We start from the raw sequence: 23,253 nt of genomic DNA on the forward strand, positions 1-23,253 counted from the left end.
TGCCTTGACGACTCTCCTGTGCTCTTTGGCTGCCAGACCCTCCTCCCTCCTCCTGCCAGCTCTTACTGGCTACTTCCAGAGTATCAGCTCCTGGCTTGGATTTGTCACCTGATGTTCGTTCTCATGGGGCTTATACTGGCCCTCAGATGCCCAAGGCTAGGGTTGAGCTCTGGTAGATTTCAGGGTGGTCGGCACTTAGGACTGCTGTGTATTAACTTTTGCTCCAGGATGGCCGGGGCTTTGGCATTGGAGAGCTGGTATGGGGGAAACTTCGGGGCTTCTCCTGGTGGCCAGGCCGAATTGTGTCTTGGTGGATGACAGGCCGGAGCCGAGCAGCTGAAGGCACTCGCTGGGTCATGTGGTTCGGAGATGGCAAGTTCTCAGTGGTAAGTTGGGTTTGGGATTAGGAGGTTGGTCAGGGAAGAGAATAAGGGGTCTTGGTCCTGTGGCCTAGATTCTGCTGGGTGCCATCTGGAATAAGGGCAGTAAAAATGCACTCCACTTGCCCCAGGTGTGGGGTCAGTGGAAGAAGCCGTAGCTAGCCATCATTGAGCTGAGCAGAAAGCCTGCTGGCCTATCAGCTGCCAGAGCCCTTCCTATGGAGGTTTCCCACTCTCGCTCCATCTGGGCCCCCAAGGGTTCAATGACTCTTAATGTCCCTCATGCATAACAGTTACAAGGCACGTGGCTTAGCTGTATAGGGGACAACTGGGTATAGTAACCCCTGCTGAAGCTGGAAGATCACAAGTTCAAGACCAACCTTAGCTACATAGTGAGTGCCAGGCCATGCAGGACTCTAGAGTCAGAATGTGTCCCATGGAAGGAACCAACTAAGGGTGGCTTGGTCCCTAGGTGTGTGTCGAGAAGCTCATGCCACTGAGCTCCTTCTGCAGTGCATTCCACCAGGCCACCTACAACAAGCAGCCCATGTACCGCAAAGCCATCTACGAAGTCCTCCAGGTGAGCATGTCCCCAGCAGCTCCAGGGAGTTTAACTGATGGCGCTACCAGGATCCCTGGACGCTGGAGCTGTGTTAGCCAAGCCTGAGGCCCTTCAGGCGCCCTCCTGCTGTTCTACCCACTGCCTGCCCACCTTTGCCACTCTGAGTCAGGCTTCCCCTCTCTTCTAACCTGTCCCTACTTTTGTTCCCTTCTAGGTGGCCAGCAGCCGTGCAGGAAAGCTGTTTCCAGCTTGCCATGACAGTGACGAAAGTGACACTGGCAAGGCTGTGGAGGTGCAGAACAAGCAGATGATTGAATGGGCCCTTGGCGGCTTCCAGCCCTCGGGTCCTAAGGGCCTGGAGCCACCAGAAGGTAAACGTGCTCTGGTCCAGTGTAGCCGGGACTGGGAAAGCCACACTTGGTGAGCCGCAGAGCCCACACAGTCAGTCGGGCGGAATAGAAATGGCATGTGAGGCTTCCTTCTGTTACCCCAAGGGTGTGTGCTACCCTGTCATCCATTGGCTCACCAGAATCTCAGAACTGGGGGGTGGGAAGCTGCTGGGGCAATGTGGTGCCCCATTGTGGGTGCTGTGCTAGTATCAGTCTGTAACTGGTGTGGTCACCTGCCTTCTTGGTGCAGAGGAGAAGAATCCTTACAAGGAAGTTTACACCGACATGTGGGTGGAGCCTGAGGCAGCTGCGTATGCTCCACCCCCACCAGCCAAGAAACCCAGAAAGAGCACAACAGAGAAACCCAAGGTCAAGGAGATCATTGATGAACGCACCAGAGGTAGGAGCCTGGCTCTGGAGAGAGTTGGGAGCTCTGAGGGGTGGGCATCATCTGGGTGCCCATGCTGGGCCATCTGGGCACCGTCCTAATGTAGGCTTGCATCCTCTGCAGAGCGGCTCGTGTATGAGGTGCGCCAGAAGTGCCGAAACATTGAGGGTAAGTGTTGCATGGGGATTGGGTGGGCTTGCTCCTCACATAGGTGTAGTGTGTAGAGTGGCATTGGTGTGGGTTCTTGATGCTGTGGGCCCAGGGGCTGATCTGCACACCCCTCCATGCTTCTGATGCTTCTAGTCCTTCTGAAGGATGGTCCTCATGCCCATGACTGAACTGAAGTTGACTTTGCCTCTTTCATCCTTCACTTTCTCAAAGGCAGTGTCTACTTCCCTTGGTGCAGTGGTAATGATCTAACTCCAGGGTCTTGAGATCTAGAATTAGGGAAGAACAGGATCAGAGGGGTGCCTGAGGAACCTTTCCAGGGCAACTTGGAGGGGCTGAGAACCCTGCTCATATGAATGGGTTTTGTCCTCATGGCACCCTATGCCTGGGTGGTGGAAGAGCTTAAAGATGACGAGCTTCAGAGATGGGGAACCAACTGCTGCCTTTAAAAGATATGTGGGGTGTCTGTGAATGAGTACTCATGCATGTGTGGGTGCCTGTGGAGGGCATAGGCTGGCATCAGGGGTCATCCTCAATTGCTCCCCACCTTATTTTGTAAGCCAGGGTCTCACTGAACCTGGAGCTCAGAAATTTCACCTAAGCTGGATGGGCAGTGAGCTCCAAGAATCCACCTATCTAACACCCTCCCCAGCACTGGTCACAGGCATACCGCCATGCCTGATGGCTTCCTCCTCCTCCTTCTCTTCCTCTTCCTCCTAACCTTGGCTGTCCTGGAACTTACTCTCCTCAAACTCACAGGGACATTTCCCTGCCTGGGATTAGATGCATGGGCAGCCACCACTTGGCATCTGTTTTTTGGTTTTTGTTTTTTTAAACTTTAAATTTTGATCATGCCTACCCCAACTTCTCCCTGTGACTTGCATTGGATTTACTTCAACATGCTTCTTTCTTACCTTCATCTGCCAACTCCCCCCCCCCCCCCCCAACCTGTTGAGTCCAGTTGGTGCAACATTCCTGGCTGTTTGACATGACTGGGGGTCTGAACTTGGACCCTCATGCTTGCTTGAGCCATCTCTCTCCACGGCTTGTTGCTGGTTTTTGCTTTGTCTTGGGGCAGAGTCTCACTGACTGAGCTTGCCCTGGACTAACTCTGTAGTCTAGGCTGATCTTTTCTTAGCTTCTCAAATGCTGAAATTATGGAAGTGAATTCTCGGGGTGGGCTGCCGTTCTGACACCCACTTTGGTAGGTCCTGTTTTAGCTGGGCTCTGGCTCCAGGTGGAACTCCAGGGAATGGATGCTCATGGCATCTTGTTACTTTACAGACATTTGTATCTCATGTGGGAGCCTCAATGTCACCCTGGAGCACCCACTCTTCATTGGTGGAATGTGCCAGAACTGTAAGGTAGGGAAACCACCCAACCAAAGAGGTGACCCCTTCCCTATTTCTTGGCATTGGGAACCATCACCTGGATGTGGTGTGGACTGTCACATGCATTTATGCTCCAAAGATTGAGGCTTGTTCTGATTTATGTCATGAAAGAACTTTTCATACTTGAGTCTTGGCCTCACATCGGTAGGAGTGGGACTTAACACATGGGTGAAGGGTGGGTGGCAGAGGCAGGTCAGGCAAGCTGACAATAGATGGGTTCCCATGTCCTTGGGTTCAGAACCTATCTTCACTTGGCTCTGCTGAACCTCCACATTGACCTTCACATTCTCCCTAGAATTGCTTCTTGGAGTGTGCTTACCAATATGATGACGATGGGTACCAGTCCTACTGCACCATCTGCTGTGGGGGGCGTGAAGTGCTCATGTGTGGAAACAACAACTGCTGCAGGTGAGACCCCACCCACAGAGCTGCATGCTAGGTCCTCACTGCCTGCTCCACCAGATGTGCTCTACAGCCTGCACTCCTACCTACTGCCTAGACTTCAGCCGTTCAGGTCCAAGAGTCAGTCTCCTCTTCACTGGGCTTTCTTCTAGGTGCTTTTGTGTCGAGTGTGTGGATCTCTTGGTGGGGCCAGGAGCTGCCCAGGCAGCCATTAAGGAAGACCCCTGGAACTGCTACATGTGTGGGCACAAGGGCACCTATGGGCTGCTGCGGAGACGGGAAGACTGGCCTTCTCGACTCCAGATGTTCTTCGCCAACAACCACGACCAGGAATTTGTGAGTGCTGGGTCTAGGCTGTCGTCTCACACCTTTCTGAGACTAGTCCTCCATGAGAGCCCTTGAGTAGGCAGTGAGGCCTGGGCAGGTTACAGAAGGGACTGAGGTGTGTGTGTGAGCTGTGTAGCTCCATCTAGGAGCCCTGTAGTCCTCAGCTGGAGGGGCCAACCCAGGATGGGGAGCTAGGGGCAGTCCCAACATGGACCTGATCAATGGTGTTCACTACTTAGGACCCCCCGAAGGTTTACCCACCTGTGCCAGCTGAGAAGAGGAAGCCCATCCGGGTGCTGTCTCTCTTTGATGGGATTGCTACAGGTGAGTGGCATGGGGCGTGAGGGGGCTGGCCTGGTTTTCTTGGGAAAGTAGAGATAGTAAGTATATAGCTGATAAAACTGAATAATTGAGAAGTAGGCATGAGCCGGGCAGTGTTGGCACATGCCTTTAATCCCAGCACTCAGAGATCCCAGTGGAGTTTGAGACCAGCCTGGTCTACAGAGCAAGTTCTAGGACAGCCAGGGGTACACAGTGAAACCCCTGTCTCCAAAAAGAAAAAAAAAAGGAAGGAAGGAAGGGAGGAAGGGAGACTGACGCATGATGACACATATTCTAGTAGTTGGACAGAAGGGCTGGAGTTCATTCCTCTTAGGCTACGGAATTCAAGGCCTCCCTGGGTTATGTCTCAAAAATAAAACAACAGATGAATGAGTATTGCCTGTTAGAGATGGACATGGTGCGCACGCCTTTAATCCCAGAGCTCAGGAGGCAGAGACAGGTGGATCTCTTGAGTTTGAGGCCAGCCTCATCAACATAATAAGATGTAGCCAGCTGAGGCTATGTAGTGAGGCCCCTGTCAATAAATAAATAAAACAGTCAATGCTGTTACGCCCAAGATTATAGAGGCTCCCTGGGGAGCTATTGAGAGCAGAATGAGAGGAATGGTATCACTGTCCCTCCCTGGGTGTGGTACTGCTTTCCTGGATCAGTAGGCGGCCTAGGTTGGTAGTTGGTAGCTAGTTGAGAGAAGTTGATGAAGGGACCCAGACTTGACATTCACAATCCAAAGCTGGAAATAAACTGGTTGAAGGATACAAAGGCCAGGTGCCTGGCCACAGAGAGCTGGTTCTAGGGGACTGCTGTGGGAGCTGGGCCAACGGTGATCCCTTAGAGCAGGCCCCATCTACTGTGTCATGTGACACATGGAGACTAAGAAAAGGCCACCTCTCTGGACCTAAACCCACCTGCTGTTTTGGTTAGTTTGTCCTGGCTTCGGCCACCTCTGGCCAAGCTGAAGCACAGTCCCAGTGCTTGTCTGTGCTGATCTGCTTTGATTTGAGAAAAGAAGCTGGGAGTATCACATGGGCAAGGTGAGACAACAGTGACCCCCTGTGTGCAGCTGGCAAGATAAGTCTTAAGACCAGGGATAAGGCTGATGGCTCTGGTGACAGTGCTTGCTCTCTGCTGGCTGGCACAGGCCTCCTGGTGCTGAAGGACCTGGGCATCCAAGTGGACCGCTACATCGCCTCCGAGGTGTGTGAGGACTCCATCACCGTGGGCATGGTGCGGCACCAGGGAAAGATCATGTACGTCGGGGACGTCCGCAGCGTCACACAGAAGCATGTATGTCCATGCGCGCAGGGATGTCTGTTCTCCCCCCCCCCCCCCCCCCCCCCCCCCCGTGTCCTCAGCTCCTGGGGACACCACACCGCCATCCACTCTTTCCATTCCACCCATTTGTTCCTTCTCACCCTCTTCTCTGGCCTTTCTTCCTCTCTTCCTTTCTTTCTCATTTTTCAGTTTACTTCTGTGGCTTCTCAGGGTGATAAGCAGATTGGAAGTGGGGATTTGACAGGTGAAGGTAGAACATAAAACACTTGCCTAGAGGGCCTGAAGGCTCCCCTGTGGTTTCAGGACTGTTTGTGGTGTGTTCTGGATTGGAGAAGGGTTCCTGTCATCTAAGTGCTTCTGGGAAGTTCTTCTGCCAGTCTCCATTTCCAGGGGTTCAGGGAGTGCTGGCAGTTTCATCTCTGCGGGACAATCACATGACACCACAATTAATTAATTCCTTCCCACCTCAGGGAAGGCTGCTTTTTTTGGGGGGGTGGTGGTGTCAGGGGCTTGGCACCTCCTAGGCGCCTTGCTGGGTCTGTTATAAGCCTAGAGGTTCTCTAGGCTTATCTTCTGACTCTTAGACTCACAGATGGTTCTTTCCCTTCGCCTCTGTCCCTGGAGAGCAGGCCCATCACATTACCTTTGTCCTCCCAGATCCAGGAGTGGGGCCCATTTGATCTGGTGATTGGAGGCAGTCCCTGCAATGACCTCTCCATCGTCAACCCTGCACGCAAGGGACTTTACGGTAGGTGCCCTCCTCGCTCCTCTGCTTTCCGAGCCTGATACCTTCTGTACTTAAGTCTTAGGAATCTGCTTTGGTTATTTTTGCCCTGGCAGCTCCTCCTGTCACCCTTTCCCTTCACCCTGCCCATGCCCAGGCCTCACCACTGTCCGAAGCAGATAGCCCTAGCTAATGGCTTTTTCTTTCTTCCAACCTCTCAGAGGGCACTGGCCGCCTCTTCTTTGAGTTCTACCGCCTCCTGCATGATGCGCGGCCCAAGGAGGGAGATGATCGCCCCTTCTTCTGGCTCTTTGAGAATGTGGTGGCCATGGGCGTTAGTGACAAGAGGGACATCTCGCGATTTCTTGAGGTATAGACTGCAACCTTGGTTTGGCCAGCTCACTAATGGCTTCTACCTGGACTGCTGCTTCATCTTGTCTGCATTGCGGAGCTAGGGGATTGGAGCTGGGGACTGGTGGCTTCTCTTTGCAAGGGGCAGCTTGAGGAAAGTCTTCCCATGTAGAGAGGAAGCAGTGCCTGAGGCCCACCTAGGAAGAAAGTGCTCCAGCTCTTCTGTGGAGAGCTCCAAAGTCAGTTTTCTCTGACCAGAATGGTCTATGCTCACTCTCTGGTACCCTCATGGGTGTTTTGTGATACCTGAGATAAAAATCATGGCTTATCTTTGCTTTCATTTCTTGTTCTGTGAGCCCTGGTTTCGCACTGAGCCAAGTACAAGCCATACACAGGGGATTGCCCAAGGCATTCTTGTGGTGGGCTGTCAGCTTATGGTCCCATCAACCCACACTTAGTAAATGACCTGAGATTGTAAATGTGATGACGTAGTACACAAGCAGGGTATCAGGCTTGCCCTGCTCAGGTCTTATACAGTCACCAGCCTTGTGGTTATTCTTACAAGAATGAACCTCATTTTAAGCATACAGGAGTCACCCATGGTGCTGCTGGAATATTAACTGCTCCTGTCATTACAGAAAATTCAGTTGGATTGTGCTGGTCTATCTAGAATGTTCTGGCAAGCACATATGGGATGTATTTAGTTTGAGTCTTTAGGTTATTCCAGTGTATGGCTTCCTAAGAAGGTAGTTCCTCTGGGGAGTTGAGGCTCTTGGCCAGCCCAGTTACCCAGCAGTATTTAGTTAATACTTCCTCTTTGGTCATCTTGAAACCATCTCCTGTTTTACAGTCTAACCCCGTGATGATTGACGCCAAAGAAGTGTCTGCTGCACACAGGGCCCGTTACTTCTGGGGTAACCTTCCTGGCATGAACAGGTTGGTGAGGTTCCTGGCATGAGGGAGGGGTATGGGAGGAGGGGTTGCATGGCTGCAGACAGGACAGACAGCCCAAGGAGGGAAACCCTAAGTGTCCAGCCAGGACTGCCTTTGCTGAAGGGCTGCCGCTCTGACACTTTCTCGGGAAAGTGGTTGCTGCAGATTTAGCCTGGTCTTTTTTGCACACAGTAGACTTGGATGCTGAGCCACGACAGCCTGCTGTCTATCGGGACAGGGTCTGACTATAAAGTTTAGTGTGGCTTCAGATATGGGAGTCCTCAGTGCTCCTTTTCCCATCTTGCGTGTTAGGATGATGCACCCCGCTATCTCTTAGCCATGGAAAGGACAGTGTCAAAAATGGGCTTCACATCCCCCAGGCTGCCCTGAGATACACAGCAACACAGGACTTTAGCTTTTGAAGCTAAACTTTTGTTTTGGGCTGGCCTCAAATTTATAACATTTTTATCTCCACCTCCCTGATGCTGGGCTTTCCTGCAGAAACAGGAGGTTTTTGATTTGTTTGTTTGTATTTTGTTTTTGTTTTCTAATAAAGGGTGCCTTTTTAAGGTTTATGTTTCAATCAGCTTCAGCCAGTATACCCACCCCTGAAACAAACCACCACTGAGACAAACCACCAGAAATCAAGATACAGGTTGCTTATGTACTTTTTGCCCCTGGGTAGGCGTTAGCTGACTGGTATGTGTTTTTGGAAACCCCTTTAAATTTGCCTGTAAGGATTAAGACTTTCTTGGTTGCTTATGGTGCTTATGGGCAGGCACGGTGTGCAGAGGGCTATGCTGCGTGTGTCTATCTAGGGTACGGGCTTTTGACCCTCCCTGAAGTTCTGTGGCTGCCAGGGGTTTCCTGCTCTGTGCTTCCACGGTGTCTCTGCTTTCTAGGCCATTGGCATCCACTGTGAACGATAAGCTGGAGCTGCAGGAGTGTCTGGAACACGGCAGAATAGCCAAGGTGAGCCTCGGCACCCGGGACAGTGGAGTGGGCGAGGATGCATGGCAGAGCCGTGCACCACTGGACCTCGTGGGATGGTGTGGGATCATAGAGCCAGTTGACCAGGGAGTGAGCTAAGCACCTCTCCTGATGTGCTTTGTTCATCCCACCTGGGGTAGGCACAGTAGGGTCTTTAACTAGGTTTTAGGAAGTACATAGGCTTTTGTTGTTGTACGTGTATGGGCATTTTGCTGCATATTCTCTGTACCATATGTATGCTTGCCTGAAGAGGCCAGAAAAGGATGTAAAATCTCCTGGGACTGGAGTTTAAGACAGTTGCAAAACTCTGTGTGGGTACTGGGAATTGGACCAGTGTCCATCTCTCCAGCCTCAGCGCTTTTAAGTTGGGTGTCCCAGGTCTCAGCTCAGTCCCTATGAGAGTTGTCTGGGTCTCCCCATGTTCTGACTTCTCTCTCTTTCCCGATTCTTTCTTTTGAATGCTGATTAGAACCTAAGTGCACATTTTCTGAAACTTTGGGCTTCTTTACCTCTAAAGCCTCCCTCTTCACGTGGTTGCTTGTCTGCCGTGTGTCTGATCTGCATGGGTTGCGTTTCCCTTTTCTCCTTCATCCTCCTCCAGGTGACTGCTGAGATTTATTTAGTTTGCCTCTTTGGGAGTTTTTCTCTTAAACTAATAAAATGGTTCTTCAAAAGGAAAGAACACTTTTGCTTTGTTCCTGTTTGGCTAGGACCTACAAGCCTGCAGCATGGAGGGAGGGCTCCTGAAGTAGTTTCTCTCTGGAGAATTCTCACCTGAGCAATCAGATGTTAGGCTTCACCTCCACAGTCTAGCTTTCTGGACTGTAGATCACTGCAGTGGGCCTTTGAGCTGCTGAGTTATTAACATCCTTCTGCCTCATAGTTCCTCTCCCTGAGAGAGTAGCAGGCTTGGAAGACTTCAGGGGCAAGCTAGCCACAGCTGCTGCCTCTAGTTCTGTTAGCCTTATTAGACCAAGAATGCCCAAGTGTCCTCAGAGTGGGAAGGGAAGCAGCAACCAGCCAGTCATTGTTAACAAGTGATGCCGCTCATTCCTCTGGCTCTTCATCTTCTAGTTCAGCAAAGTGAGGACCATTACCACCAGGTCAAACTCCATAAAGCAGGGCAAAGACCAGCACTTCCCCGTCTTCATGAACGAGAAGGAGGACATCCTCTGGTGCACGGAAATGGAAAGGTAGCATGCTGGGCTCTTGCTTCTGCTCAGGGCTGGGTTGGAAGGAAGGCTGCTTCGGCTGCCACATCCTCATTTCCCCCAAATTCACCCCCAGATGTGAGTGATTTTTTTTTGTTTTGTTTTGTTTTTTGTTGTTTTTGTTTTTTTGAGACAGGGTTTCTCTGTGTAGCCCTGGCTGTCCTGGAACTCTGTAGACCAGGCTGGCCTTGAACTCAGAAATCCTCCTGCCTCTGCCTCCCAAGTGCTGGGATTAAAGGAGTGTGCCCCCACTGCCCGGTGTGAGTGAATTTTAACAAGCATTTCCCAGCATGCCATGCTCTGGGGAGAACCTGCACATTCCATGGCTATTCAGAAGAGTCGTGGAATCACCCAGAGAGCTCACTAGAACTCCTTAACATAGCCCATGGCCTCCTGGACTTGGATAATAGGTATTTTGTATGTGTTTGGAAAGCCAGTATCGATGGATGCCTGTGGACTGCACCAGATGGCACGCAGCTGGGTGGGCTCCTCCTTGGGTCTGAGTAGATTTAGACAGACAATTGCTGTTCTCACAGACACCCTGAGCAACAGGGATCCCTGAACTCACCAAGGCAATGCACAATCCCATTCTTTGAGAGCCCCCCTCATCTCAAAGGAGGCATTTAGGGATGAATCAGATTGTATTGAGACTCAGGCTGCCTCCACCCTACAGATCTCATGTGCAGGGAACCTGTGGAGCACATCCATTTGAGAGGCATTTCAGAGGTCTGGGGGTTTTGTTTTTAAGTCCTATCTTTGTTTCTGGTGAGGGTGAACCTCAGAGCTGGGATTACACTGTCTTTAAATCCGCAGAGAGCCTGGCACATGGCTGAATTGCCATAAAGATCGGGCAGCCATGACGGGAATTAGAGTAAACTAATATCCACCATCACACCCACACTCACTCAGCCTCTCTGCCTTCCTCCCTCAGGGTGTTTGGCTTCCCCGTCCACTACACAGACGTCTCCAACATGAGCCGCTTGGCGAGGCAGAGACTGCTGGGCCGATCGTGGAGCGTGCCGGTCATCCGCCACCTCTTCGCTCCGCTGAAGGAATATTTTGCTTGTGTGTAAGGGACATGGGGGCAAACTGAAGTAGTGATGATAACAAAGTTAAACAAACAAACAAAAAAAACAAAACACAATAAAACACCAAGAACGAGAGGACGGAGAGAAGTTCAGCACCCAGAAGAGAAAAAGGAATTTAAAGCAAACCACAGAGGAGGAAATGCCGGAGGGCTTGGCCTTGCAAAGGGGTTGGACATCATCTCTTGAGTTTTCAATGTTAATCTTCAGTCCTATCTAAAGAGCAGAATAGGCCCCTCCCCCTTCCCCCCTCCAGTCCTAGGAGGCGGACCTTTTGTTTTCTACTCTTTTTCAGAGGGGTTTTCTGTTTGTTTGGGTTTTTGTTTCTTGCTGTGACTGAAACGAGAGAGTTATTGCAGCAAAATCAGTAACAACAAAAAATAGTAACGCCGTGAAGAGGAAAGGGAGAGAGGGAAAAGTCTATAAAAACTTAAAATATTGGTTTTTTTTTTTTTTTCTTTTCTATATATCTCTTTGGTTGTCTCTAGCCTGATCAGATAGGAGCACAAACAGGAACAGAACAGAGACCCTCGGAGGCAGAGTCTCCTCTCCCAGCCCCCGAGCAGTCTCAACAGCACCATTCCTGGTCATGCAAAACAGAACCCAACTAGCAGCAGGGCGCTGAGAACACCACACCAGACACTTTTCTACAGTATTTCAGGTGCCTACCACACAGGAAACCTTGAAGAAAACCAGTTTCTAGAAGCCGCTGTTACCTCTTGTTTACAGTTTATATATATATGATAGATATGAGATATATATATAAAAGGTACTGTTAACTACTGTACATCCCGACTTCATAATGGTGCTTTCAAAACAGCGAGATGAGCAAAAACATCAGCTTCCACCTGGCCCTCTGTGCAAAGGGTTTCAGCCCAGGATGGGGAGAGGGAAGCAGAGAGAGGGAGGAGAGGGAGAGGGTGTTGTCTTCCCTCTTGGTTTTTTAACAAACCAAAGGAGGAACCATATTACCCCACCCACGCCCCATGCCTAGCTTCTCCTGCCAAAAAGGGGCTTAGCTGAGGTGGTTGCAACCTGGGGAAGCCGAGTGTGGAATTTATCCAGACTCCCGTGCAATAACCTTTGAATATGAATCTAAAATGACTGCCTCAGAAAAATGGCTTGAGAAAACATTGTCCCTGAGTTTGAATCCATCAGCCACATTAAAGGCCCCTCGTGGGTTCAGAGATAATCCAGAGTGAGGGGAAGTGAGCCACCATTAACCCCACCTGGAGCAAATAAAAAAACATACAAAATGTACTGGTGCTTTCTGTCTAAGTTGCCTTTTGTGTGTTCTTTTATGAGACCCCCACCATCCCCTCTGCACATGGCAGCTCCAGTCCTGGAATGTGATGTTTTTGGTCATCTCTAAAGACTGCAGTTTCATACTTGGGAGGCTGATGACACCTTTATTATAATTATTCTTATGGTTCTGGCTATAATTGTTTGTTTTAAGATTTTCTTTGAGAAAACAAAAACCCAACACCCTTCCCTTTAGGTTTCAAACCAAGGTGCAGGGGGGTGGCAGGTGCTTTTTTAAGGACCAGTGGCTCTGGTGCCCTGGCTCTCACCCCTCAGGCCAGGTGGGCCACTGGGCAGTACAGCAACAAGCTAGGCAGCCAGGGAGTTCGAGGCCCACCCTCCGGGCCAGTCTCTCTTCTCTTCTTCTTCCCCTCCTCGTGAGTCCGGTGTGTCAGGGCTGGAGGGAGGCCGGGGCAGCCTCCCTCCTTGTGTGTGTGGTTGGAGTGGCGTGTGTTTCTTTTCTAGTGTTTGGTCTGATAGCTGTGCTCTTACCGTGAGTCAGCTTCACCTGGGGCCCCTGTGCTCGCACTTTGTTCTGCTTCCTACCCAGGGCAGGCAGCCTGGCATTGGCAGTGGGAAGGGAAGGTGTTGTTGGCCCCAGGGTGAGGGCTTGCCTGGATGGATGGAGTGTAGATATGTGGCATATAGAGATATATATTTTATAATGGGAGGGGGGACGGCACCTCCTGGGACCAGCAGAGGCTGGGAGGTGTGCTGTCAAGCACATGGTCCCAAGACCGCATCCCTAGAAAGATGGGGCCTATGATAGGCCCTGTATAAATACATAGATAGGGTCATGTATAAGAAATATACAGAGTGGGGGTTGGAGGGAGCGGGCTCTGTGTTGAGCCTGGGTCCCTCCCGCAGACAGCCCCACAAACAGTTTTATCAGTCTAACACATGCACAGGAACCTATTTCTGTCTGGATGCACACCAGGGAGCCCCCAGCACACTTCTCCCCAGGATCAGGACGCCGGAGTCGGCTGCACAGCTCTCGTACATCTGTTGCCCTGATGACAGGTAGACTCGATCCCAGAAGTTGCTAGGTGCTGAAGTCAGGAAAAGGAGGAGGTTTGATCATCAAGCAGGTGCTTCCTCTAGCAGGTCTGTGTTCTATTCCCTTTGCCCCTGGTGATGTCAAAGACTCTTCTGTTAGCAGCCTGTGGTTACCGACCTGCAACTCTAGGCACCAGTCAGCCCTCAACTCCCGCTACCTATTCTCCCCAGCCAAAGTCGAATTGAAATCTGTCTTGGCCATTGGTCTTCCATTGGGAAAATAAAATATTTAAAAAATTAAAATGGGACAGTGAACCTCACTTTTGGAGTAAAGCAAATCAGTAATCAGTGATAAAATAGAGGCTTTGGCCCCTTGCTCACTGCTCAGGACTAAGCTTAGCGGGTGGCTTGTTATGTCTCTCGGGGCTGTGTAGTCCCGCCCACCTCTGCTGGAGCCTGTTCTCTGGAGAGAGTTTTAAGATTACAGCTAGTTTTCTCTGCCGGTGACAGGTAGTGATTATGGGCCTGGAGCATCCAGGAGAGGGGGATGCTTGCCCTCTTGGGGTCCCTGTACTAAATGTGATGTCCTCCCTTGCTCCAGCAGGGCGCCATTCTGATCTGGAGTCCACCAGCACCATGCAGGAGGACTGGAGGGGAGGAAGGCTGCTTTAGGCAGTCCAAGGTGCTCCCTCCCCCTCTACAATGGCAAGGTCTTCCTGGCTCCTGTCAGGACTGTCTTCAAGGACCTTCTCCCACCTCTGCCCACTGCTTATGTGAAGAAGCTAGTCTTTCCCAGGAGCCATGTGCCACCTCAGCTGGGCCTGGTGCTCCCCAATGTCTGGGGGTTAGTGTGAGGGCTCAGGAGGAGGAGCCTCAGTGTCAAAGGATAGGCATTCTCAAGGGACTGAGTAGAGGCTTCCAGGTGGCTGACCAATCCTGACCTGATAGGTTCCCTAATGGATTGATTCCTCGTGGGGTATCTGGTGGTCTTCACTAGCTTTCCTTCCAGCCCACTCTGTGGGCTTAGTCTTACTATAGTACATAGGCACCAGTCGAGTTAGCCCCCAATATCTTCTTGAGGGGTCTTTGGGACTGTGCCAGCTTGTTCATCTTTACCCTGTGGGGCTTCTAGGGTCACCTCCAAGGAGAGCTGCTAGGATGCTGTGGTAGCTGAGGGGAGGTTGGGGGTGGGAGGTTGCAGTGCCTCTAGGAGCTAGCTCATTGTAGGTGGAGCTGAAGCTGGAGGCGGGTCATGGGAGGATCCCCAAGGTTCCCTGTGGGTTTTCCTTTCCAAAGAATAGGCTTGTTTTCCCTAGAAACTTAGGTGCTGGGGACTGAGTGACAGCCACCCCTCAGCAGGTGCCCTGTGTGTGAAGCCTCATGCAGATCTGTGGCCCTTGCCCAGGGAAGGTAGCTGGTGCTAGCCAGGGTCACTGAACCAAGACCTTCTGAGGAGGCACACATACCAGCAGGGTCCCAAGCTGGTGCTAATTCCTCTCCATAGGACCCAGTAAGCCTGGGAGCCTGCAGTTGGCTGTTGCTCTGCTGTCAATAGGCTGTTAGAAAGTGAAAGTCCCCTATAGAGTCTCCTGGACTGAGTCACTTTTGTGGCCGGGCTGGGTGTGGCAGCAGGTAGAGGGATCCACGGGCATAAAGATCCCTGTGGCTTTTGGCAAGTGACTGAAGTGTGAATGCAGAAGCAACAGGTGGAGTTAGTGGCCCTTGCAGGCCAACATCAAAAGCATCCACCCTCCCCAACAGCATCTCTGTTCTGGGAATGCTGTGGTCATCACATGCTGGTTTAGGAATTGGAGTTAGGCTGAGCCACTTGGAAGAAATGTGCTTACAGGAAGATACGGATTGTTGGTTTCTCTGTTCTTTACTATAGTGTGTCCAGAGAATAGAATCAAATTTCTGGGCCTGTCTGGTTGGTGCAGTGCTGTTATGGCACTGCATGGTCTTCAGGAACTGTCACTGGAGGAGCCCTGGCTGTGAGCTGGAACTGTGTGACCATTGCAGCTGAGTTTTCAAGCAGGCCTGTGTTTGGGTCTCAGTTTGGCACTTGCCTGCTCCCAATGCCTGTGATGAGTTGGTGGTGCTGACTTGTCCACTTGGCAGAGAACAGCTGAAGCTTGTCACCCCGTGATGAAATGGAGTCAGTGCCCTTCTGATTGATCCTGTCCCATTCAGTCAGTATCAGCACTAGGAACAGTGCTGGGTTGGAAGAACCCCCAAGGAAAGGACTCAGGGGTCATTGTGAGCTCTCCTATGTTTGTGTGGAGAAAGCAGAGGTCTTTAGGAGGAAAGGCCTTGTCCTTGCAGGCTTCCAAGATATAGCTAAGGTTGGCCTTTGGTTGGAGACAAGTCTCTAGCCCAGACACTGGAGTATTATTAGTATTGAGACCAAGAAGCAGGCCAAAATGGAGATAGATGGAAGGCCCTTTGCTGGTGGGGATTCATAGCTTCTCTAGGGGACCCCAAGAACTGGCTCCCCTATTGGAATGAGCTCCATTTGTGGGCTCATAGAGTGACCTCCTAAACTCTATCCAGCCCCAAGCCTGAGGATGTGAGCAGTGGTCTAAAGTCTCACCTAGTCCCATTTTACAGACTAATTTGATTGCCCGGCCCTAGAATTCTACAGAAACAACAATACCGAAAAGCTGAAATTCCGTAGAATATGCAGAGGGAGGGGATGACTCAACACGGTGCTAAACACATTTTATTAAAAATATATATTGTTAAATTAAGTCTGCTGTCTGGACAATGATGTTCTGTTTTGTTTTCTTGTAGTGGAGTTTAAAAGAGACTATTATTTTACTCTGATATATTATTATTAAAAAGGCATTTTAACTTTGTACTTGAAAACTAAGTGAGCGATTTCACGTGTTTTAGCTGAGGCATCGAAGTAGCGGGTGCTTACTTGTGGGAAATCATGTATTCATACTACAAAATAAACTCCGTAGCTGATTTGGTAATAACTTTTACTGTTACAGACGATTTCGCTTTGACCCCGGTGGCAGAGCGCTTTTACTCCACATTCCACGCAGCTAAGTGCAGGACCTTCCAGAACCTTCCCCTAGCCCCCCTTGGTCCTCTTTTTGTTCCTCTTCCTATCTCTCTCTTTTCCTAATTTTTTTTTTTTTTTTTAAATTGTCATTTGTTTTTCCTGGTCCCGGCTTCCTTCTACCACTGTATTTTTTGTTAGGGTTGCTTCTCTATTTATTGACAGTAATAATGTACATTTCACAGTCTGGTTCTGGGACAGCTCAGGAGGGGTGTGGGGGCTGCACACAGCTTGCTGCACCACCTGGTGTCCCGTTGTATCTCTGTGTACGTGATGCTTGTGACATAGCTGTTGAAGAAATATTAAAAAGGTCAGTGCGTACAGCAGGTGTAGAGAGTCCGTCAGTTCCACTTTCATCACTTTCTTTTTGTGCCCAGAAGAATATAATAAAGCCCCTTTCTAATGTACTTGTGCTGGAGAACACTTGAATAAATGGACTGTTTTTGTGCAAAAAGAAAAACGGAAAAAAAAAAAAGCACCGTCATAATGTCCTTTGTCCTTGCGGCTCCTTTCCCCTGATGTGACAGCTCACAGTCCTCCATTGGACTGACTGGGTGCAGATGATGTCTTTGGGGGTTCTGGGGAGTGGATTTCTAAAGTATCTCCCCTGTGGGTGTTAACGAGGGATTGGGACCCAAGGGCAGAGGGAGTTTGGCTGAAGATCAGAGATAAGTTAGACGAAAATGAAGTTGTCTAGTTGACGTCCACAAACAGATGTTTTGAGACCAGAGCAGGAAACAGATCAGCATCCTGGTTAGGTGGCAGAAGGACCAGCAGGGACTTACCAGTGCCATAGTCCAGAAGGAAGAAGTCTGGAAAGGAGGGAGACAGCTGGGGCTGGGGGAATCCTGGAAGAACCTGGGGTTTAAAGGAGATGTTTGCAAACACTTGACAGGTGACCCAAGGACTGGGACCAGTGGCCGATTGGGCTAACGCTGGTCTGAGTGTTGGCTGCCTGGCAGTGCCTTGTGGCCTGAGGAGTTGCCCACGGTGTCTCTGTCATACTTATCTAGAAGGGTCTCTGTCCTGCATATCTCCAGGAGTAGCCAGCAGGCTTGGCCTGGGTTTCCACTCCTAAGGATTGTTCAGGCCGCTTCTTCCACCAGGCTATTGGGAGGGTTGGAATAGCAGAGACTGTCTATCCTTGAGCAGATGGGAAAAGCTCGGCTAAGCGCGTTTGCTCATGGGCACTTTTTCTTGCTTTTTTTTCTTTGACAAGGTTGTAAATGTAAACTTGGCTTCTACTCTACTTTTTTCTTGATGTTTTTCAATGTTGATGTGGAATCTTACTTTCAAATGGCTGCATGGCATTTTCTTGTTGAATGTTTGTTTATATATATTTTATTTTCGCTATAAATAGAGCTTCAATAAACATCTTTATGTTTTGGCTTCCCCCTTTTTTGTATTTTTTTCCCTTGAAATAGATTCCCAGAAATGAGACTAATTGGAGAAAGTTACCGTGGACATTTTGGTTTCTGCCTGATTTCCTTCAAAGAGATCAGCAGGCAGGTTTTGGGTTTCAGCTCAGAAATTCTGTCTGGCAAAAAACAAACAGGGCCCTGAGTGAGCAATTCCCACCATGTCTCGGCCTGTTCTCTACAGCATCACAAGTTCCCCCGGGGGCTGAGTTAACTTAGAAAGGAAGCTGCCAACTTAGCTCACTGTTCTGAAGCTGGGTTCAGGATCCATGGCCTCATGCTGTCACAGACACAGGCAGATCCCCTTCATATAGAACCCCACCCTCAAAAGCCCTCCTCTCCAATGCTGCTCTCTCCAATACAGAGAAGACAAGCCACACAGAACCTGCACACATGTTAATCTCAGTGGGAAAGTGTAGGTCTCTTTAAACTAGTACTCCTCACATTCATGTATGGAAATGGAAGTCAGAGCTTGGGCGTGATAAAAGCAACTTGACTTGTCACTACCCACTAGCCCTCAGTCCCTTACCACCACCATCCTGTTCCCAGTGCCAGTATTACAGGTGTGCAACCTGGCTTCTTATATAGGTTCTTGGGATTGAACTCAGGTCTTTATACTTACACAACAAGCAGGGTTTTTTTTTTTTTTTTTTCCCAGCCCAAGACTGCTATTATTTTTGAGACTCTAGATACGAAGGAGAAGCAGGAAGGTTTGGCAAATCCTCTTTGCTGGAAGAATACAGACAGGGATGACCTAGCCTCAGCCTCCCAAGACTGGTCCCAAGGCTCCGGAAAGATGGGAAGACACAGAGAGGTGGGGGAGAAAATGATATAGACACCCTTGATTCTGAAAGCCATTTCTAAATATTTAAGGGCCATCCAAGCCAGGATTGGGAGAGTTTACTCAAGGCAAGGGGCTGCCTGCCATTTGATTAATAAAAACCTTATTGGTTCTTGGTGTCGCTTGATAATATAGGGTTTGGGGAAAAAGGATGGGGTGGGGGGACAGCACAAGAGCTGACAAGAGTTTTGTGAAAGCAAGGTATACAGTTGAGTATACATAGCTAGGTGGTGTGTGGTCTGCTACCTGGGCTGTTTTGCTAGGCTGACTGATGGGACAAAGGTGAGACAAGGGGCCGACCAGGAGGGTGGCTGAGTACACACAGCAGAGCTGGCATGGGCTCTGGTATCATCTCTGGGCATGTGCATGTTGGACCTGGGGCTGCAGTGAGGTAAGACAGTGACTGTTACAGAAGGGAGCACAAGTAAGTCACAGGCAGGCACCACCCACAAGCATCCATTTTGCCTTGGCTTCAGGGCACATTGAAAGGATAAATCCTGTCCCTTAATGACCTCTTGACTGGGACTCTGTGACAGAGGGCTGCTGGGTTGGGAGGAAAGTCAGCGTGGGGAACTATAGGTGCACCAATCTTGGCCCCTGTTGCCCTACCCCTTTCTTAGCTCCCTCATTTTTACCCCTGGTCTCCCAGCCTCAGGTTCGATGTGTAGCCCATCAGTTCCGCACTGGCTCCTCGCCAGGTTCCTGTGACCTCTGACTGCTCACAGCGGATCATACGGTCACCCTGGCTCAGTAATCTGTGACGGAGGTATATGAGTGTGTACATGGCTCTTGTAATTCAGACACCTTTCTATTCCAGTGGTAGCTGTATCTTCTTCTAGGAAGAATTGGCTTGGTCCCCCAGGAAAGGCCATTGGGAGCCATCCAACGTGGGCTCTCTGGTGAGCTATATATAGCCTGAGGAACAGCATGTCATCTCTACATAGATAGATAGACAGACAGATAGATAGATGGATGGATGGATGGATAGATAGATAGATAGATAGATAGATAGATAGTTGGATGGGTGGATAGTTGGATGGGTGGATAGATAGATAGATAGATAGATAGATAGATAGATGGATAGATAGAACACCCCCCCCAACACACACACAAAATCAACCAAAAAAAAAAAAAAAAAAAAAAAAAAAAACCCACCCTAATCTGCAAAGAAATAAACCATTGAGACACAGGAGAAGAGACCCTTAAAGTAAAATCTCTCAGGCCCACTATCTCCCTCTATATGCAACTATGTTCATTAAAAAACAGTTCCTTGCTGGGCAGTGGTGGCGCACGCCTTTAATTCCAGCACTTGGGAGGCAGAGGCAGGCGGATTTCTGAGTTCTAGGCCAGCCTGGTCTACAGAGTGAGTTCCAGGACAGCCAGGGCTACACAGAGAAACCCTGTCTCGGGGAAAAAAAAAACAAAAAACAAAACAAAACAAAAAAAAAACCAAACAAAACAAAAAACCCCCCAAAAACAGTTCCTTATGGCCTGTGAAATGGCTCTGTAGGTAAAGAAAGGCACTTGCTGCCAAGCCCAGTGACACTCTGTCACCAAAGGGAGAACTAACTCTGGCAAGGAGCCTCTGACCTTTGTCTGCAGTGGCACGTGAGTATCCAAGTGTGCATGTACACACAAACACACAATATAGAAATGATAAAAGTTGTATAGAATCACACTGGTACATGCATGGGACTGAGAAAATCTGAAGGGAGTGGGCTAAGGCTGTGGTTGTGATGTATCAGCTTTTATGCAGACATCTCCAGAGAGGCACACAGGAGGTGGTGACCTGAGGATCCATAGTTCAAGCCCTATGTATGTAGTTTGAGGCCACACTGGGCTATGTGAGACCTTGTCACAAAAATCCCCCCAGGAGACTAACAACAACAAAAACCATAAATACCCTTTCCCAGTTTAAAAAAAAAAAAAAAAAAAAAGGAAGGCTGAGAAGATCACACACACACACACACACACACACACACACACCCCTTAAAAGAGGAAGGGAGTGAAACTGCTGTTTTCTGTAGGAACACTGGTCAACTTTGTACTATTACTTTAAGCATTCACCAGGTTAGACTACAACCATGGCCAGTCCTTCTGCAGCAGCATACCAGCATACCAGATTACTTAACCTTTCCGGCCTCTAGGCTTCCAGCAAGGTCTCTGAGTGCGCATGCTCACTCCACATGCGTTCCTGCGAGTGCTTGGTTTAGGGTAAATGCCCGGATGTCGAGTAATTGGGCATAGTTTTGGGCCTTTGCGGGTTTTAGATTCTGCATTTTCAGCTGATGTCAGGGTAACCCTGCCTTTCCTGCACAGGCTGGCTTTCCTTGCAGCCACCAAAAGTTCCCTGCCAGCCTCTTAGCATCCACTTCTGTGGGGAAGAACATTGAAGCCCCCACCTGTTTCTACCCACACAGTATCACGCCTGGAACGTGAGTGGCAGAATGACAGGCAGCCCAGAGCACCTGGAGGAGCTGTCACGGTTGTCACCCTCCTCCGGGGTCTCCTGGGACACACCGGGTGAGAATAGCGCCTCTGGCTTCTCCCCTGCAAAGTCACATGGCAGGGACAGGAAGGGACTTGCAGAACAGGGCGGTGCTCTGTGTTCCTGCAGCGAACGGGGAGCATCTAAGAGGCACAGGATTGTTTGAATGAGAGGCCCTGGGGACAAGCGGGGCTTCCGGCTGGTGAAGGTTGGCTGGCTGGTGCTGGAGTGTCTGGAGCCTCCGTGGCCTCTGAGGCTGGTCCAGGGTGAGCTCTGCAAGTCTAGAGGGGGATGGGGGTTGGGGAGAGGGCAGAAGATACAATGACACCAACCCAGGACCAGCTGGAGAAACCACCCCACGTGGTCCCACTCCACCTCAGCTAGTTCACATTTTCATTTTAATCATTAAATTTTAACTTTATTTTTTAAAAAATTAGTACCAATTTTTTTAGCTACTAACTTATTTTTATTAATTTAATGCTTAGTTGTAATTGTTTTATAGTTTGCTTTTGTTTTTTTCTTAGTGAGGCACGATCTCTGAGTTGTTATATAATCCAAAATAACCCGAGAATGACCTTGAATTGCTGATTCTCCTGTCTCTGCTTCTTGAGTGAGTGCCTGCAGGTCTGAAGCACACCACTCTGTATATAGTGCCCCTAGGAACCAGGGCTTTATGGACATTAGCTAAGCACTCTGCCCAAGGCTCCACATCTGCAGCCTGTATATCTCACCTTTAGTTTCTATTACTTTATTACACTTATGTAATATGTGCACACACACGTGCTCCAGAGTGAGCACAGGTGTCAAGGACAACTTGACAACTTGCAGTGAAGACCCCCATACTCAGGAGACCCTTCCTCAAGTCTCAGGAAATCACTACCACCCAAAGATCACAAGAAACCATACCTGGATGCAATCAGCAGAGGCTTTATTAGGGAAGTAACCTGGCAGTCAGCGGTCTCACTAACCACTCACGAAGGAGTAGAGTTCAACGACTACAGCCAGTCCGAGGAGGGTTTTAAAGGGAAAAACCACAAACCAGGGTTGTGGGGAGGGGGGGGAGGGGTTGTCAAGGATACAAAGCATAAAAATAGTGGTACATTTCAGAGGTACTCACCCTAAATGATTAGAGTCATGTGAAAATCACTCTACACACTCATTCTTCTCAAAAATGTAGTCTTACCATGTCACTGTCCCCTATACCGTCATTACAAAATATTTCTCGCTTCCTCCGGTCACAGCCCCACCTAGATGGCTTGTATTTTTTTATGGTCAGGAATGTGTCTTCCTGCTTCGGGGCCCTCACCCACCCACAGGTGGGCCTGCTGCCTGAAGCTTGAGGAATGTAATTCATCCAGCAAGTGTCCTGGGGGGCCTGAAATCTTATTTTCAGTTCCGTGTTCTGGAACCTGCATTTTTCTGCCCAAGTTTAAGGGCAAAGAAATCTACACATATTTCATAAAATGGCCTTTATAATTTTTCACTCTACAGCAGGAGTCAGTTCACTCTTTCCATTATGTGGGTCCAGGACACCAAATTCAGGTCATCAGATCTGAGACAAGCACCATCTCCTGATGAACCACTGCCTTAGCCTGGTGCTTCGTTTTGAAAACTGGCTGCCCTGCTCTGAACTCACACAAGGGCGTGATTAATCTGTAGTAGCTCAGGGTGTTTGTTTCTTTTGAGACAGGCTCCCACTATACAGAACCAGGTTATCCTAGAACTCACTACATAGACAGACTCTGCTGGCCTGGAACTCAGATCTGCCTGCCTTAGCCTCCTGAGTGCTGAGATTAAAGGAGTGCACCACCAAGCCTCAACTGACCTTGATTTTTTTAAAGGTTTATATCTATTTGTGAGTGTGTGTGTGTGTGCACGCATGCACATGTGTGTGCTTGTGAGAACTCGGTCAGCAAAGGACAGCAGTGCTCTCTTCTATCACTTCTCACCTTTCTCACCTGACACCTCTCTCTCTCTCTCTGTCTCTCTCTCTCTCTCTCCTAGGCTGGAAGACAGCAAGACCCAGCAATCTTCTTGTCTTGTCTCAGAGCTAGGGTTACTGGAATGTGTGGTTCTCAGGCTTGTTAAATGGGTTCTGGGACCCAAACTGTGGTCCCTGTAATCTCGCAGAACATTCTCTTAACTGCTGAGACCTCTCTCCAGCTCCAGTGTGAACTCATGCCCCACCTGCCACCATCTCCCAAGTGTTGAGATTATGTGCCACTCTGC

The 23,253-nt window shown here is 49.6% G+C and overlaps 1 protein-coding gene across 6 annotated transcripts in view; it reads left to right on the forward strand.

Moving 5' to 3' along the window:
* Dnmt3a (DNA methyltransferase 3 alpha) overlaps nt 1-17,671 on the forward strand; it is a 101,542-nt gene extending 83,871 nt beyond the window's left edge. For all 6 annotated transcript variants that reach the window (XM_076942221.1, XM_076942219.1, XM_076942220.1 and 3 more), the window contains 16 exons: nt 228-386; nt 853-960; nt 1,157-1,313; nt 1,582-1,731; nt 1,843-1,887; nt 3,172-3,251; nt 3,574-3,686; nt 3,833-4,016; nt 4,247-4,331; nt 5,488-5,633; nt 6,279-6,369; nt 6,567-6,715; nt 7,547-7,632; nt 8,532-8,601; nt 9,694-9,812; nt 10,762-17,671. In XM_076942221.1, the coding sequence (XP_076798336.1) occupies nt 228-386; nt 853-960; nt 1,157-1,313; nt 1,582-1,731; nt 1,843-1,887; nt 3,172-3,251; nt 3,574-3,686; nt 3,833-4,016; nt 4,247-4,331; nt 5,488-5,633; nt 6,279-6,369; nt 6,567-6,715; nt 7,547-7,632; nt 8,532-8,601; nt 9,694-9,812; nt 10,762-10,903 (1,884 nt within the window). In that variant the 3' untranslated portion in view covers nt 10,904-17,671. The remainder of the gene's footprint in view (nt 1-227; nt 387-852; nt 961-1,156; nt 1,314-1,581; nt 1,732-1,842; nt 1,888-3,171; nt 3,252-3,573; nt 3,687-3,832; nt 4,017-4,246; nt 4,332-5,487; nt 5,634-6,278; nt 6,370-6,566; nt 6,716-7,546; nt 7,633-8,531; nt 8,602-9,693; nt 9,813-10,761) is intronic.
* Nucleotides 17,672-23,253: the final 5,582 nt, after the last annotated feature.

This window comes from Arvicanthis niloticus, chromosome 11 (genome assembly GCF_011762505.2).
Source record: "Arvicanthis niloticus isolate mArvNil1 chromosome 11, mArvNil1.pat.X, whole genome shotgun sequence".
NCBI classification, from domain to species: domain Eukaryota; kingdom Metazoa; phylum Chordata; class Mammalia; order Rodentia; family Muridae; genus Arvicanthis; species Arvicanthis niloticus.